Source organism: Bos indicus x Bos taurus, chromosome 9, assembly GCF_003369695.1.
Source record: "Bos indicus x Bos taurus breed Angus x Brahman F1 hybrid chromosome 9, Bos_hybrid_MaternalHap_v2.0, whole genome shotgun sequence".
NCBI classification, from domain to species: Eukaryota; Metazoa; Chordata; class Mammalia; order Artiodactyla; family Bovidae; genus Bos; species Bos indicus x Bos taurus.
In genome coordinates, this window is record NC_040084.1 from 76,078,821 (window position 1) to 76,093,129 (window position 14,309).

Here is a 14,309-nt window from a genome sequence, read left to right on the forward strand (position 1 = left end):
TTCTGAGGAGGCTTGAAAGCATAACATCGCTTGTAGTGACAAGAGATAACTACAGGGGGCCTCCCTGGTGGCTCAGTGGTAAAGAATCCGCCTGCTAATGCAGGAGACACGGGTTTGATCCCAGGTGTAGGAAGATCTCGTGTGCTACAGAGCAGTTAAGCCCACAACTGTTGAGCCTTTGCTCTAGAGCCTGAGAGCTGCAACTGCTGAGCCCACATGCCACAACTACTGAACCTGAGCCCTAGAGCCCATGCTCTGCAACAAGAGAAGAAGCCACTGCAAGGGAAACCCCATGCACTGCAACTATGGAGTAACCCCCGCTTGTCATAACTAGAGAAAGCCCACACAGCAGTGAAGACCCAGCACAGCCAGAAATAAATAAATAAATAATGTAAAAAAGAAACAAGTGCTTATACTCAAAGTGTTACATGGCTGCTTTTAACACATATTTAGTGCTTACTCTCAGAGAAGGCGATGGCACCCAACTCCAGTACTCTCGCCTGGAAAATCCCATGGGCGGAGGAGCCTGGTAGGCTGCAGCCCACTGGGTCACAAAGAGTCGGACACGACTGAGCGACTTCACTTTCACTTTTCACTTTCATGCATTGGAGAAGGAAATGGCAACCCACTCCAGTGTTCTTGCCTAGAGAATCCCAGGAACGGGGGAGCCTGGTGGGCTGCCGTCTATGGGGTTGCACAGAGTCGGACACGACTGAAGTGACTTAGCAGCATCAGTGCTTACTCTCTGCAAGGCACCATTCTAAGAATTTTCCCTGTATTAAATCATATTAACTGCACAACAGTACTGTGAAGCAGGAGCTATTGATTATCTGTGTTTTACAGATAAGGCAGCTGGCACAGAGAGAGATCCACTAACTTTCCAAGCTACACACCTAGGAAGTGATAGACCCGGGAAGCAAGACTGGTTGGCATGACTGAGCTTTCAGTCTCTACATCCTATAGAACGTGTTTCATAGTCTGGTCATGGAAGAGCTACTTACAGGGACCCTTAACGTTTGCCTCAAGGAAGTTGGTGGTAATCCTCCAAGGGGCTGCCCCTCCCTTCATCCAGACCACTCCCGGGGTGAGCACTCTGCAGACACAGCATTGATCTTGCCTTTTATCTTTAAAATAGATCTTTTTATGAAGGGAATACTGTGCCTCAGTTCACTACAAACGAAAACTGAAGATCAGAACAAAAGACAGGCTTCCGCAAGGTTGCACAGGTTCCTGAACAAGGCTGGCTATTTTCAGTAGTTACTTGATTAAATTTTGACTTCTCTTTACCCTCCCAAAATGAATTCTCTTATGTATGGGCTACTTACAGTTACATAACATTGGAGGCCCTACTTTTATGTTGGTGGTTTTCCTCAAAGCCTACATATTTGAATCACCTGGGAAGTATTAGTGAAAATAAGGCGCCTAGGGTCACCTTAGGAATTCTGAGTGTTTTGATCTTGAAGGGACCTGGGTGTACAAATTTTGTGAAGCCCCTGGTTGATCCCTGGGAAGGGAATGGCAACCCACTCCACTGTTCTTGCATGGAGAATCCCATGGACAGAGGAGCCTGGCAGGCTGCAGTCCATGGGGTTGCAAAGAGTTGGAAACGACTGAGTGACTAACACTTGCACTTTTTTCACTTTTACTGGCTGAGTCTACTGTAGAAGTCAAGTTGAGAATCATTGCCCTGATAGTTACTGTTCTGTCCAACAAGCTGTGGTGTAAAACCATATTGAAAGGAGTTGAGAGGCTCTACAACCTCAAGTGTGATCCACTTGGCAGATGCCTGGGAGCTTATTAGAAATGCAGATCCTTGAACCTCAACCCAGACCTCTGAATAAGAATCTGCCTTGTAATAAGATATCCCATGTGATTCATAAGGGTATTAAACTTTGAGAAGCACTGCCATAAGTGAATAATGGTATAATCTCATTAAAATGAGATCTAAAGATAGCATTCTGCTAAGACCTAGGTGAGAGCTGTCATGCCTTTTTGCCATGGCGAATCGAGCCACCCCCATGAAGTAGGGACTCCCACCAGCAATAACATCCTCTTAATGGTGGCCACCTTGTAAGTGCAGGATTTTGATTCTTCTAATTTCCCTTGTCTTTCTTCATGTTCTGCTAAACCCTGTCCACATTTTCTCCTTCCCGTTTGTCATTGCTTGATATATATCAAGCATATTTTTTAAATGCTTTTAATGATTTAATCTGCCATTGTTCCTTCTGAGGGTATGTTTTCGCCAATAAGGCCCACTGTTAACTTGTAAAAATATGCCTCCTACCCCAATCCATATTTATATAATCTGGCATAAGACAAGTATGGAGTAGATCTGTTTATATGAAAAGCCTAAGAACAACTTATAAATATAAGCTTGTTGAAAAAAAATTGCACAATGTGAGAGTTGGGAGTTAAGTATTATTTGGGGCAAAATGAGGACTGTAGCCTGGGACACAAAGTCTCAGATATCTCTGGGAAATTGTTCTGAGGAGGTGAGGGGAGAGGCTAAGATATAGAGGAGTTTTGCAACAAAGGGCAGGTAGTTGGGAACATCAAAAGATTACTGTTAATTTAAAGAAACCAGATATGTCAAGTTAAGGAATTTAGTGCTTTTCTAGATATGGGAAGGTGCTAGAGTCTGGGCTCACTGAATTCATTCGTGTGATAAGTGCCTTACCTATCTGGAGCCAGTATCCTGTGTTTCCACATCCTGAGTTTCCTTAGGGCTCACTGTTAGGAGTGACTGCAGTTTGATGGCTGCCAAATGGCAGGTATTCGAGAGAACACCCCGGGGTTCACCAGGTCATCATCCATGGTGGCTGCAGTTGCCAGTCACTGAGACATCCTTGTTTACTGATGTGGCAGGAAGTATTCCATTTCTCAAGTTTATGGATCAGTCATTACAGATGGTAGATTATTAAATGAATGATGCTTGTGTAATTTAAGAAAGGATAGTAGTAGAATTATTTGAAATCATTGTTTACTTCAGATACGCCTGATAGGAATAAGCATTTTTCTTAATTTGCCTTCATTGTATATTTCCTGAAATTGGCAAAATAGCTTACAGCCGTTTGGTTTTTCACCATGGAAACTGCTTAAGAAATAATTTTTCATCAACAAGAAGAATGAACTACAAAGGAGACTGCCACAAAAATAATGGTGTTCTGTAGACATAGTGAGACCCAGTGATTTTGCAGATTCTCACATGCTTTCCACCTGCTAATTTAGCCCTTGAAAAATCTGCAACTATTTTTAAAGCAGGACATTTCAGCCTAAAACTACCACTTAGCTCTTGGAAGCTTTCTTGATTGTAGTTTAATTTCTCATAAAAAATAAGTCTTTCACTTAAAAAATCTTTTCTCCTATTGTCACTTTAGATATAGCTAGGGAAACAATTTATAAAAACACCTTAAAATAAATCATTTAAATCACCTGTGAAAATGTTAGGGGAAGAATTCACACATTCTTCTTTCTTAATCTGGTCTGCATTGACTATTTACTGCAGAACAGTGCTTACCCTGGAACCTGTTGATCAGGAAATGAAATGTGTACTTAAGTATGAAAAATGATGTTGTTTTCCTAAGGTACTGCTGAAACTATAAAAGGATCATTAAGCGCTGAAAATGTAAATAAGAAGGCAGCCTTCATTTGTGTGTCTAACTTTAACTTGCTTAATTAAATGGCAGTGATGACAGTTTTTCAGAATAGGGTCTTCTGTGATGCAGGAGGAATAAGAAATATGAAATGAATTTAGAATTGGACAGCTATGAAACAGCCAACATGTTTTCTGTTTAATTTCATGAATGATCATTACTGAAACTCCATATGGATAAAAATTCTTTTATTGTTTGAAAGCGAGACCCTTAGTATTTCTCTTACTGTTCTGTTCAAGTTAGCAGACGTGTTGAGTGTTCTGAGGGTAGTTACTTTAATATAGGAAAAACTATCAGAGTAAAAATTGCCAAGGCCTTAGGGTTAAAGGAAGAGGTGGTGCTATAGCCTGAAGCTCTGTGAAGCTGAATTGAAGATGGTTAATGATACTATTGTTTCATTGGTAAGATTTGGAGCATGTTTTCATGCCTGGTAAAGGCAGCTCTGTGGGATTTTTCTACACGAGAAAGCCTCATTTGTTAATATTTATTTGCTGGTTTGATCTTAGTCATGGAAAACTTCTAGTCTTTGATCCTATAGCATGTTATCAAGCTCAAGCAGAGTCTCTCTCAAGGACTTTTTTTTTTCCTCTTTAAGATTTTACTTTCAGGAATCTCCCGTGTTTTCATTCCATCCAGCCTCCATCCCTTAATTCCAAAACAGTGGTTAATAATGGTAACTACTGATGGTTGCATTCCTAGGGCATGCCAATAAGTAGTATTTCCCACACATCCTCTTTTGATCTTTACCATAACCCAACTATATAAAGAATCCCAAAGAAAGGGAGGTTAATTTGCTTGCCCAGTGACTTTAGGTCAGGAAGACCCTAAGGTGGATGGGAGGAAGGGGTCTCCAGGCTGAAGTCTGACTGCACCCACTCCACTGTCCACATGTTTCCTTTGTAAGCAGGTCAGCAGCACAGCTCCTCGCACTGCCATCTGGACTTATTTTATGTTGATTTGTTCATAAATAAAAACCAATGTTGAAAAAATTTTAGATATTCAAATCTAGGCTTTGAATATGTGCCATTAATCACTATGCTATATTGCCTCCTAGATACCCTCAGTCTTAGAAAATGTTAGTGAAATCTTGCTATATTAATGTAGCAACCAACTGAAATTCTTGGGATTCTTATCCACTTTACCAAGGCATTTAGAGAATGGCTGTATGGTGGTTTTACATGTGAAGCAGAAGTACTGATACATTTTACTATTTTTGTGACTGTAGGTTAAAGTGATCATTAGGCATATGCCACTTGTTTGGGTATCTTTACACACTCATACTCAGTTTATCTTTTCTGAGCATTTGATTACCATCAGAGGATAGACGTTTAACACAGTTCACTTGTTACCCCCAGGGAACTTAAAAAACACTGAAAATCAAGACCTGCTGCCAAAGGTTCTGATGTAATGGTTCTAGGTATCACTAAAGAATTTTTTTAATTGGGCTGACTTCTCATAAATATTCAATGATTCTAGTGATTCTTTTTTTTTTTTTAACTCTACACAGTGATAGCATTATTTCTGAGCCATACCTTGAATAAGATATTTTACAATTAAGGAGCTGAAGGTCTCCAGATACAATCCAGGGAAATGGACCAGGTCACCTGTGTACTTTTTATCTTGGAAGCATCTTATTTGTCATGTTCCCTTTAGGACTTGGGAGGGGTAGCCCCACCTCCTGGCAAAATTCAGCCAAGGGAGCTGGCCCATTGCTTTAAACCAGCTGAGGCTACTGGAGTGAGGAAACCCCATTCTAAGGAGCTTCTCCACTTTTCCTTCCAGAAACTCCTTCCTTCTTCATGGGCCAGTCTCTTTGCTGGTTTGACTCTGGTTTGACTCCTGTGGGGTGTCTGTTCTTTGGTTACTTCCTGCCAGAGATGGGCTTTGCACAAACTAGTCCTTTGCAAGAAATTCAGCACTTTCCTTTAACCTCTGATTTGTGTGGCTCTTGAACAACTTATCTGGAGTTAAAAGACGCGTGGAGCAATGCAGGGGTCCCCTCTGCTTCCTTTCGGGTTGGTTCATTGGACAGAGGATAGAGTTTAGTAGACTTTCTGTAGACGAAGCAGAAGGCTCTGCCTGAAAAGGTACAGGAATTGATGGGTTTAGGTGTCCTAAGCTATTTTAATATGCCAGCTGAAGCCAAGAAGAACATGAAGGAGGAAGAACAAAGTCATAGTCAGTTTTTTGTATATCCCTGGGCACTTTAAGAATTTCCTTGTAAGTTGAGATACAAAAGGAAGACCAGCAAATTTCCCTACCCAAGCATGAGACTAGATTTACTTACATAGCTATTTCTTAATAATAATAAAGCAACTTCAGTTTGCTCTGTCTGTGTGTATTTATGTGTGTATGCCTGTGTGCTTGCATTTGATGAGGTGCCTCCTGTCACATATCCACCCGTTACTGCTGTTTACCTGGAAACGGCAGAGCTACTGAGCTGTTACCATGATGCAATGTAGAGTTTAGACTTATAGTAATAATCAAAATTTCTATTGATCCTACTGTGATCAACAAACATTCACATAAGAGACATTTGTGCTTTTTTGTAGCTTACTTAATCTCTGATCCTTTCTATTTCTTAATTACATAAATTGTCATCTCCATAAAATTTTCCAATCAGAAACATACTAGCTCTGCTCTTGACTAACAGTCAGTACCATGCACTGTTTTAACAAAGCTATGCTGCTAACCCCATTCAGATAGGAAAGAGAAGGTAAAAGCACAGTTCAATAACGTGAAGGGCATATGCACTTTGTAAAGCTAAGCAAACTTCTACTGTGGCAGCTTCTTAAAAATGTCTTATCCCTTTGGTTAATGTGTATTGACTATCTGCTACATTCCACTATGCTGCTTCATATTTAATAGTTATTCCACCATGGTTGTAACCTAGTACTGTTATTTATCAGTCTACTGACTTGATAATCTGAAATTTGCATTGCTTATGTATGGCTTGCAGACTTGTGTTTTCTTGTTCTTTTTCCTTCTGTTTTGGGGTCTGTTTTGCATCGTTAATGACGTATGTTTTTGCCCTCAGTTGTGTTTCGCATGCCATAAAGCTGGATGTCCACAAATGCATGAAATGATCAAAATGTCCCTTACGACACTCCTCACTGCCCTGTGTCTTTGTGCCTCCCCTGGTGATCCACGGCCTGTGGCTTTTCACGAGGTATTTGACTTGCCCTTTAGGCCTCTGGTCAAGGTGCAGAACTGAAGCTTCTGAAGTGTCAGTTCTGCACCTCAAAAGCAAAGGGCGTGGGGAGATAGAACTGATATTGGAGATATGAAAAGAGATTGATGAGTCCCGTCCCAGAAACTCGGCCTGATTTTGGACATAGTATTCTCTGAGCTTCTCTGATTCAGTGTGCTCATCTTAGCACTGTCCTGAGGGAGAGGAAGAAAGACATGCACAAAGTGAAAAATCACTGGCCTTGAATTACAGTGGTCAGGTTTATTATGGAAACCCTAGTTCTGCAGACCTTACTGATTTACCAATTAATTATTAATACAACAAGTTTAAGAAACTTTAGAGGATGTCAGGATAGCTGTTAAAGCATCTCTTTCTGAGTACCTGAAGAAAATGATATCAGTTACATGATCATTTTTATGTTTAAAGGGATACCCTTTGTCATAAACAGTATTTATGTTCACAGCTTTAGTAGAATGAGCTCCTTAGATTAATCTTTTTTCAAAGCAAACTAAACATGCCTACCTTTCCCTTTATAAAATGCCTCTTGGAGTAAGTCATGTCCCATTTTGTATGTGTAATAATAACAGCTAAACATTAAAAATGATGGTAACACTAAAAACTCATAGAAATATATTGATTATTTATGAAGCTCATCTGTTGACAGCACTGTTTGTGTTTCTTCAGATCCCGTTCTTCATGCGTGCGTTCTTTCTTGGGTCTAAAGGTCCTGATAGAGTTTTTTAAAGAAAGCTATAAATGGCTCTCCATATTCAGGAAAATCATGTTTATATGAAGTGTGTAGTTCAGCTCTCCAGATAGTTAATCTCTTAATGCTTCTAAGCTAAAATTCCCCCTTAAATTTATAATGTCAGCGCTTAGAGAGCTTAAAGATCAACAGTTATAAAGATTTCTTGGGAGAGTATAAGATTTAAAGAAAACTGTTAGATCTTAAGGTATAAATAATATGCTGCTGCTGCTAAGTCACTTCAGTCATGTCCGACTCTGTGCGACCCCATAGACAGCGGCCCACCGGGCTCCCCCGTCCCTGGGATTCTCCAGGCAAGAACACTGGGGTGGGTTGCCATTTCCTTCTCTAATGCAGGAAAGTGAAAAGTGATAGTGAAGTCACTCAGTAGTGTCTGACTCTTCGAGACCCCATGGTCTGCAGCCTACCAGGCTCTTCCGTCCATGGGATTTTCCAGGCAAGAGTACTGGAGTGGGGTGCCATTGCCTTCGTGAGTGTGCCTAATTACACTGTGGAGAATTTGGTTTCATCATAGTGAAATATCACACTCAGATGTATTTTCACAATTTTTAAACTATTTCATCACATGCAAAAGTAAAAGTCTTTCAAGATTAAAACACTTTTTTTCTAAGTACATATAAATTCTACTTTCAGGTACATTATAATCCATGATTGTTTGAAAAAATGAGTTTAAAACTGATATACCCTAAAATGGTAATTTGACAAATATATTTTGGAATTTGCCCTTATTTTTTAACTTAAATTAATCTAAGCCAACTTCCAAATACATTTTTGAGTTTTCACAGCTCATTTGGAATATCAAGCATTCAATAGGAGGTAAATTAAACTGCTAGGAAATATTTGCTTTTACCTAGTTAATTTTACAAAAAGATTTTTAATAATGAGGCCTAACAGAAAGGTCTAGCTTAAGCAGTAGCAGCAGCAAAGGTTCACATTGAGTTTCTCCCCCATCTCAGTTATCAGTTATCAAATTAAACTTGCCTTCCCTGGAGAAGGAAATGACAACCCACTCCAGTACTCTTGCCTGGAGAATCCCATGGACAGAGGAACCTGGTAGGCTACAGTCCATGGGGTCGCCAAGAGTCAGACAGAACTGAGCAACTTCACTTTCACTTTGGGTGAGAACCCTATTATTGTCATTGCAGTCTTGAAGTTACTCCTAGAAAAGTAATCAAGGTATATTAAATCCCCCCCCCTTTTTTTCAGCTTTATTTTTGGCTGTGCTGAGTTTCTGTTGCTGCTCAGGCTTTTCTCTAGTCATGGTGCACAGGCTTCTCATTGCAGTGGTTTCTCTTGTTGTGGAGCCTGGGCTCTCGGGTGCTCCGGCTTCACTAGCTGCAGTTCCCAGGCTCTAGAGCACAGGCTTAATAGTTTGGGTACACAGGCTTAGCTGCTCCACAGCGTGTGGGATCTTCCCACATCAGGAATTGAACCCGTGTCTCCTGCATTGGCAGGCGGATTCTTTACCACTGAGCCACCAGGGAAGCCCCCCTTTATTCCTTTTTGTGGGACTAAATATGCTTGGGAAATGAAAAGGATGACATACTTTATGGAGAGGAAAAAGTGGGAAAAATTTTAAAGCATGCATTTATTGTCCATTCCTATAGCTTCTAAAAGAATTAGAGGCAATAAAATCTGAAAAGCCATGCCATTTAACATCGTTACCATCAAATGAGGGATTTTCCCCCTCAAATTGGGACTTCTCCATGCTGCAGCCTTCAGGGAGTTGTCTAATGTTCAACTAGACATTCAGATTTGCAAGACCCAATCCACTCCAGTACTCTTGCCTGGAAAATCCCATGGATGGAGGGGCCTGGTGGGCTGCAGTCCATGGGGTCGCTAGGAGTCGGACACGACTGAGCGACTTCACTTTCACTTTTCACTTTCATGCATTGGAGGAGGAAATGGCAACCCACTCCAATGTTCTTGCCTGGAGAATCCCAGGGACGGAGGAGCCTGGTGGGCTGCCGTCTATGGGGTTGCACAGAGTTGGACACGACTGAAGCGACTTAGCAGCAGCAGCAGCAGTAGATCACAACTGGCTTTATGTTTGCTTAGCAGAATCTAGGACAGGGAATAGAAACAGGACACGGGCAGGCATTTATCTTTCACAGGAGTCCTTGCTACAGTCCAGAGGCCAGTCTCTGGCTCTCAAATGCCAGCTTAGGAGCAAAAAGATAAGAGCCATCTCTGTGGGTGCAGAGTCACCTTGGATTTGGAGCCCCAGGTTTCAACTGTGTAGGAACCAATATTCTGTAACAACTCCATGAGTTGAGCTGGCAGAGTTCCCTCAGTGACAAGAGCTACCCAAGGAAACTTCTCACCAGGTTTTTATAATTTGTTCACAGTTTTCTAAATTCAGATGCAGCTTAGTAATCGGGGGGACATTTTTACCCTAAGTCATACTGCCTAGTAACACAGCTGATGTGTCCCACCTTTATCAGGTTTCCAAAAGAACACAGAGAGTTAATCCAAGGTTAAACTTGTTTATAGAGGAGAAAGGGATTCATTAACCCTTTTCCCCAACTCAGGAGTTAATAAATTCTGTTCCTATTTTGCCATGGAGAGAATTTTTCCTGATTAATTTCCAGCCACCTGAGTTTGTTTTGGATAGAACTGTTTTTTTAATCTAAAAATCACTTATTTGCATTCTTCTGTGATGCTCAGAATAGTAAGCTTTGAAGAGTGATTGTCTTTAGAGAAAGATTACTTTTCCTCTATGATTAAAAACAAATTCCCAGGGACTTAAAATATTTAATAGCACTCATTGATAACTAGTCCTCAATCAGGCTGACTTTCTATTTAAGAGGGATTTAACATCCCCTCCAATTACTTCCAAAGCATGTTGGTAATGAACTGATATCTACAGAGTGTGTATGTTGCTATCTTATTTCTTTACCAGGTGTGCATTGAAACATACATATGTAGCTGTCACCAGCGTAGTATAAACACTGCTGTGCGGGCAACTCTCAGTCAAATGCTGAGTGACTTGACTTTACAGTTACGACAAAGGCAGGAGAACACGGTGAGCCTCTCGGTACCCACACGTTCATCCCGGTCTTGCCAGTGACTCTGTGTAATCGCATGATGAGTGTCCCACATCTTCTGTGCTCTCCCCTCCCCCGCCAGGGCTGCTTCCTACTGAAACATTAGGAAGGGCTGGCTTGGTTCATTTGAACTTTTATTTATATAAATTAAACTCTTTAAATATGTTTTTGCCTGTTTCCCTCCAAAGTTTAAAGAGAGATTTTTCCTTGTGGTTTTGGTTATTGTTTTAGTCATTATTTTAAAACTCACTTTTCTTTTAAAATCGTGTTCTAAATATCACAGATTGAACAATTTTATATAAAAATATTGTGATGTATTAAACACTCAAGTAAATTCAAAATTAAGAAAAATTACTGGCAGTTAAGTATGCAACTTGAAACTTGGGGTATATGTTTCTCTTTGTGAAATAAAAGAGTGTGGCAGTGAAGAATCTGAATTTATCTTCTCTCTGTCATCAGAGCCCACTTGAGCTTTTTGCTCTTAACTTGAGCAGATTGTTTAAAATGAGCATTCCTGGGAAAAAATGTAAATGTAATCAGCTTTTTGTATATATTATCTTCTGGGAATGTTAATGAGATGATTCCTCTTCAAAACTGGTGTTGTTTTTTTTTTTTAAGTCTGTCTCTAATAACTGAGATTAAAATTTTTTAAAATTTGCAAAAAGTATTCTGAATGAACACTTGTTATTATTTTAGAATAGAATATCTCCAGCAGCAATTCAGAATATCTCAGAAATTATAGAAATGAAGAGTTCATATTTAACTTCAACTATTTCTGATTTTTAACTTCAATTATTTTCTAATTTTTAGAAAATTATGGAGTTGAGTGAAACATTAGAGATTATCTGGTCAAATTCTTTTATTCCTTAGAAAAACAAGTGGGGAAGATGAAGCCCAGAGAGGTGAAATTGAAATCTAAAGTTAATGAGCTTATCAATGAAAGAGCCAGAACAAATGCCTTGGTCTCCTTACTGAGTCCAGTCCAAGTTATTAACATGTGATCTGGCAGCCAGTGTTTAAAAAAATAAAACACTAATCTGGAGGGGGGGAGCGGAAACTGATTTTTTGTTTGCTATATCTAAAGCCTAAATTTCTCTTAAAAAATTGTTTAAACTTGAGATATTTTTATTACATTAGCTTTCTCTTTGTTAAAAACTATTTTGTTTATACTAGGGTTTTGAACAGGATGCTGTAGAAATATTAGTTTAAAAGAAATTCAAGTCTGTAAGTAGAAAGCATTAAGAGAAAAATGTATTTTTAATGGAAATAAACCTAAAATGTTGAGAGTCCTTATATTAGTATACAGTCACATTCCATCCTTGCTAGGTGGCAATGTGATGGGAAATACTATAACAGTAATGTTTTAAGATGAAGCATTAAAATGAAACTTTGTATTCTCAAAGTGATTTCATTTATATTAGTTTAATTATACTTTGAAATTTTTAAGTAGGAGAATTTTAGGTTTTAAGTAAAAAGACTGATTTCTAGCTCATCTTGCTCTTCTGTTAGAGTGACAGGTAAGGTGACCGGTATAGTTGCAGAGGTCTGGATGAAACTGGAAGGTTGTGTGCCTGTATCCTGTGTAATGTGGCTAATCAGCCTTCTGGTCCTGCTTGTCACTGACCATCTGGACTCACCCCATCCGGGGGCAAGATCCCAAATTAGATAGAAAATTAGTGTTTCCTGTTAATTTCCTTTCTATTACTCAGTAGGTCCCTGGAGATGTTTTTGTGTCCCAGAAAAACATGATTCTCAGGATGCTAATATTTGAAGTACATTTGAAGTCTAGTAGAGGGAGACATAAGTTTTACTACCTAAGAATGGTTAATTTTAAAAAGCTATTACAGGGGAGTGGTTCCCAGGAATGGTGAGGCTGCACGTCCTCCCACGGGACACTAGCATTACTTGGAGGAGATGTGTATAGTGCTTAGCATGACCCGTCACTGGAAACACATCACAGGCCATCTCAGAATTAGAAAGACTTAAAGACAGTGGAAAGAAAATAAATCTAGAATGCCAAAAGCTTAGCATGAAATGTATCATCAACTTAATGTCTAGCCCCTCCCCATCCCTATGCCCAGGGCAGATTACTCAGTTTGATTTTGTTTTGTATCCTCAGAAACCCTGAATTTACTATCAAGTGTTATTATTGAATTATTTCGTTGACAAAAGCCATTGTTAAATTATTGTTAAGCATTTTAAAAAGAAAAAATGCCATATGTAAATATCTGGGGGGTAGGAGATAGTAGTTCTCCTCTCCATAAAAATGATTCAGATTGATTTCTTCCAAAAAACATTGTTCTGACCTTAATATTTAGCCATGTACTGAGCTGTTGGCATTAACATCACACTTCCCCAAAATTCTGTGGAAGCTGCTGAGCTTACAAATTTATGAACAGAGAATAGTAGAAATATGTGCCTGTAACAAGCTTTAAAAAGATCAGCCCTGTGGCAATAATTTATATCTGGTAGTTAATTGGCATAAAAATGCCTTCTTATTATCTCCCAGTGCTAAGGGGTAAGGCTGCCTTCCTGCTCTCAACTCAGTAGTCACTGAATTATCCCTACAATGGGAAGTAAGTCTTACTACTAGTAAATATCTCTTCCTTCCTCTTCTCCCTTCCCTCAAGGTTCTGCCTCTACCCTAATAGTCCCAGGTCTACCTAGTGGTGACCTGGAGTGGTCTGTCTGGTCAGACAATTGAAAGTTAATACCCTCCCCCCTCAAATAGGAAGCTGGTGCTTCTGACCAGCAGCTCTTGTGGACCTGTACGTCAAAGTCCAGGAAACTGATCCTGCTTATGACTAAGAATCTGTATTCACTAGGTGCCACTCAGAGTGCTATTTGTGACTTTGGGACAAATTGTTCTTTATGCAAAGAGAACTCACATGTTTAGGCAGGTACTGCCCCCAGTCATAGCTCTGCAACACCCTAGAATGATCTAGTGCACCATAGGGCTTAAACTTCCAGGGAGTTGTGGACTCTTGGCTGAGTTATTTTTGAAACTGATAATAACTCGGTTCCAGACATAATAGCCTTTTCATAAGTGCCATGAGTACTGAAATGCTATCAAGAGCTGGAAGGTGCACCTAGGTAAGTTAGCAGAGCCCAGAACATTCAGATGACATTTTGTTTCCTAGACCTTTCCATTGTTGAACAGTCAAGATTTTTCTTGCCTGAATCTCCTAACTGTCCTGTGTGTGTCTCCCTTACTAGATAATTGAAAACCCGGATGTCCCCCAGGAATTCAGGAGTCAAGGTATTGGATTTTATTTTTGCACATTCAGTTGAAAAAGTGGGTATAAGAACACCTACTGTGTGCTCAGTGTGCAGATATAAGGCTGAGTAAAAGCTCTTGGGTTAGCTTCCCATTCTCCTTGGCTCTGCTTAGCTTTAATCAGCCATTGTTTCCTTCTGTTCCTACATCCTGTGCCCAGCCATACCTGTTCCTGTTCCAACTGTGCCAGGGAAATTAACTTCACACATCTTCCTGTTGGAGGCTGGTTTTGTAGTTACTTTACTCTTCATGAAGTCAGGTTCATTAACTGTTAAAATGAGAACTGGAATACAAAATGGTAGAAATCTGACTGGCACCAAATGCTATTACACCTGGATGTTTATGAAGTTTTGTTATGAAAAATAAGTCATCTCAC

The 14,309-nt window shown here is 39.8% G+C and overlaps 1 protein-coding gene across 2 annotated transcripts in view; it reads left to right on the top strand.

The window, feature by feature from the left end:
- The window catches only part of ARFGEF3 (ARFGEF family member 3), a 173,317-nt gene that overhangs the window by 73,292 nt on the left and 85,716 nt on the right, over positions 1–14,309 (top strand). The window contains exons 6-7 of one of the 2 annotated variants that reach the window (XM_027551679.1): positions 10,512–10,634; positions 13,873–13,915. In XM_027551679.1, the coding sequence (XP_027407480.1) occupies positions 10,512–10,634; positions 13,873–13,915 (166 nt within the window). The remainder of the gene's footprint in view (positions 1–10,511; positions 10,635–13,872; positions 13,916–14,309) is intronic. The other variant, XM_027551680.1, reaches the window with a different exon arrangement.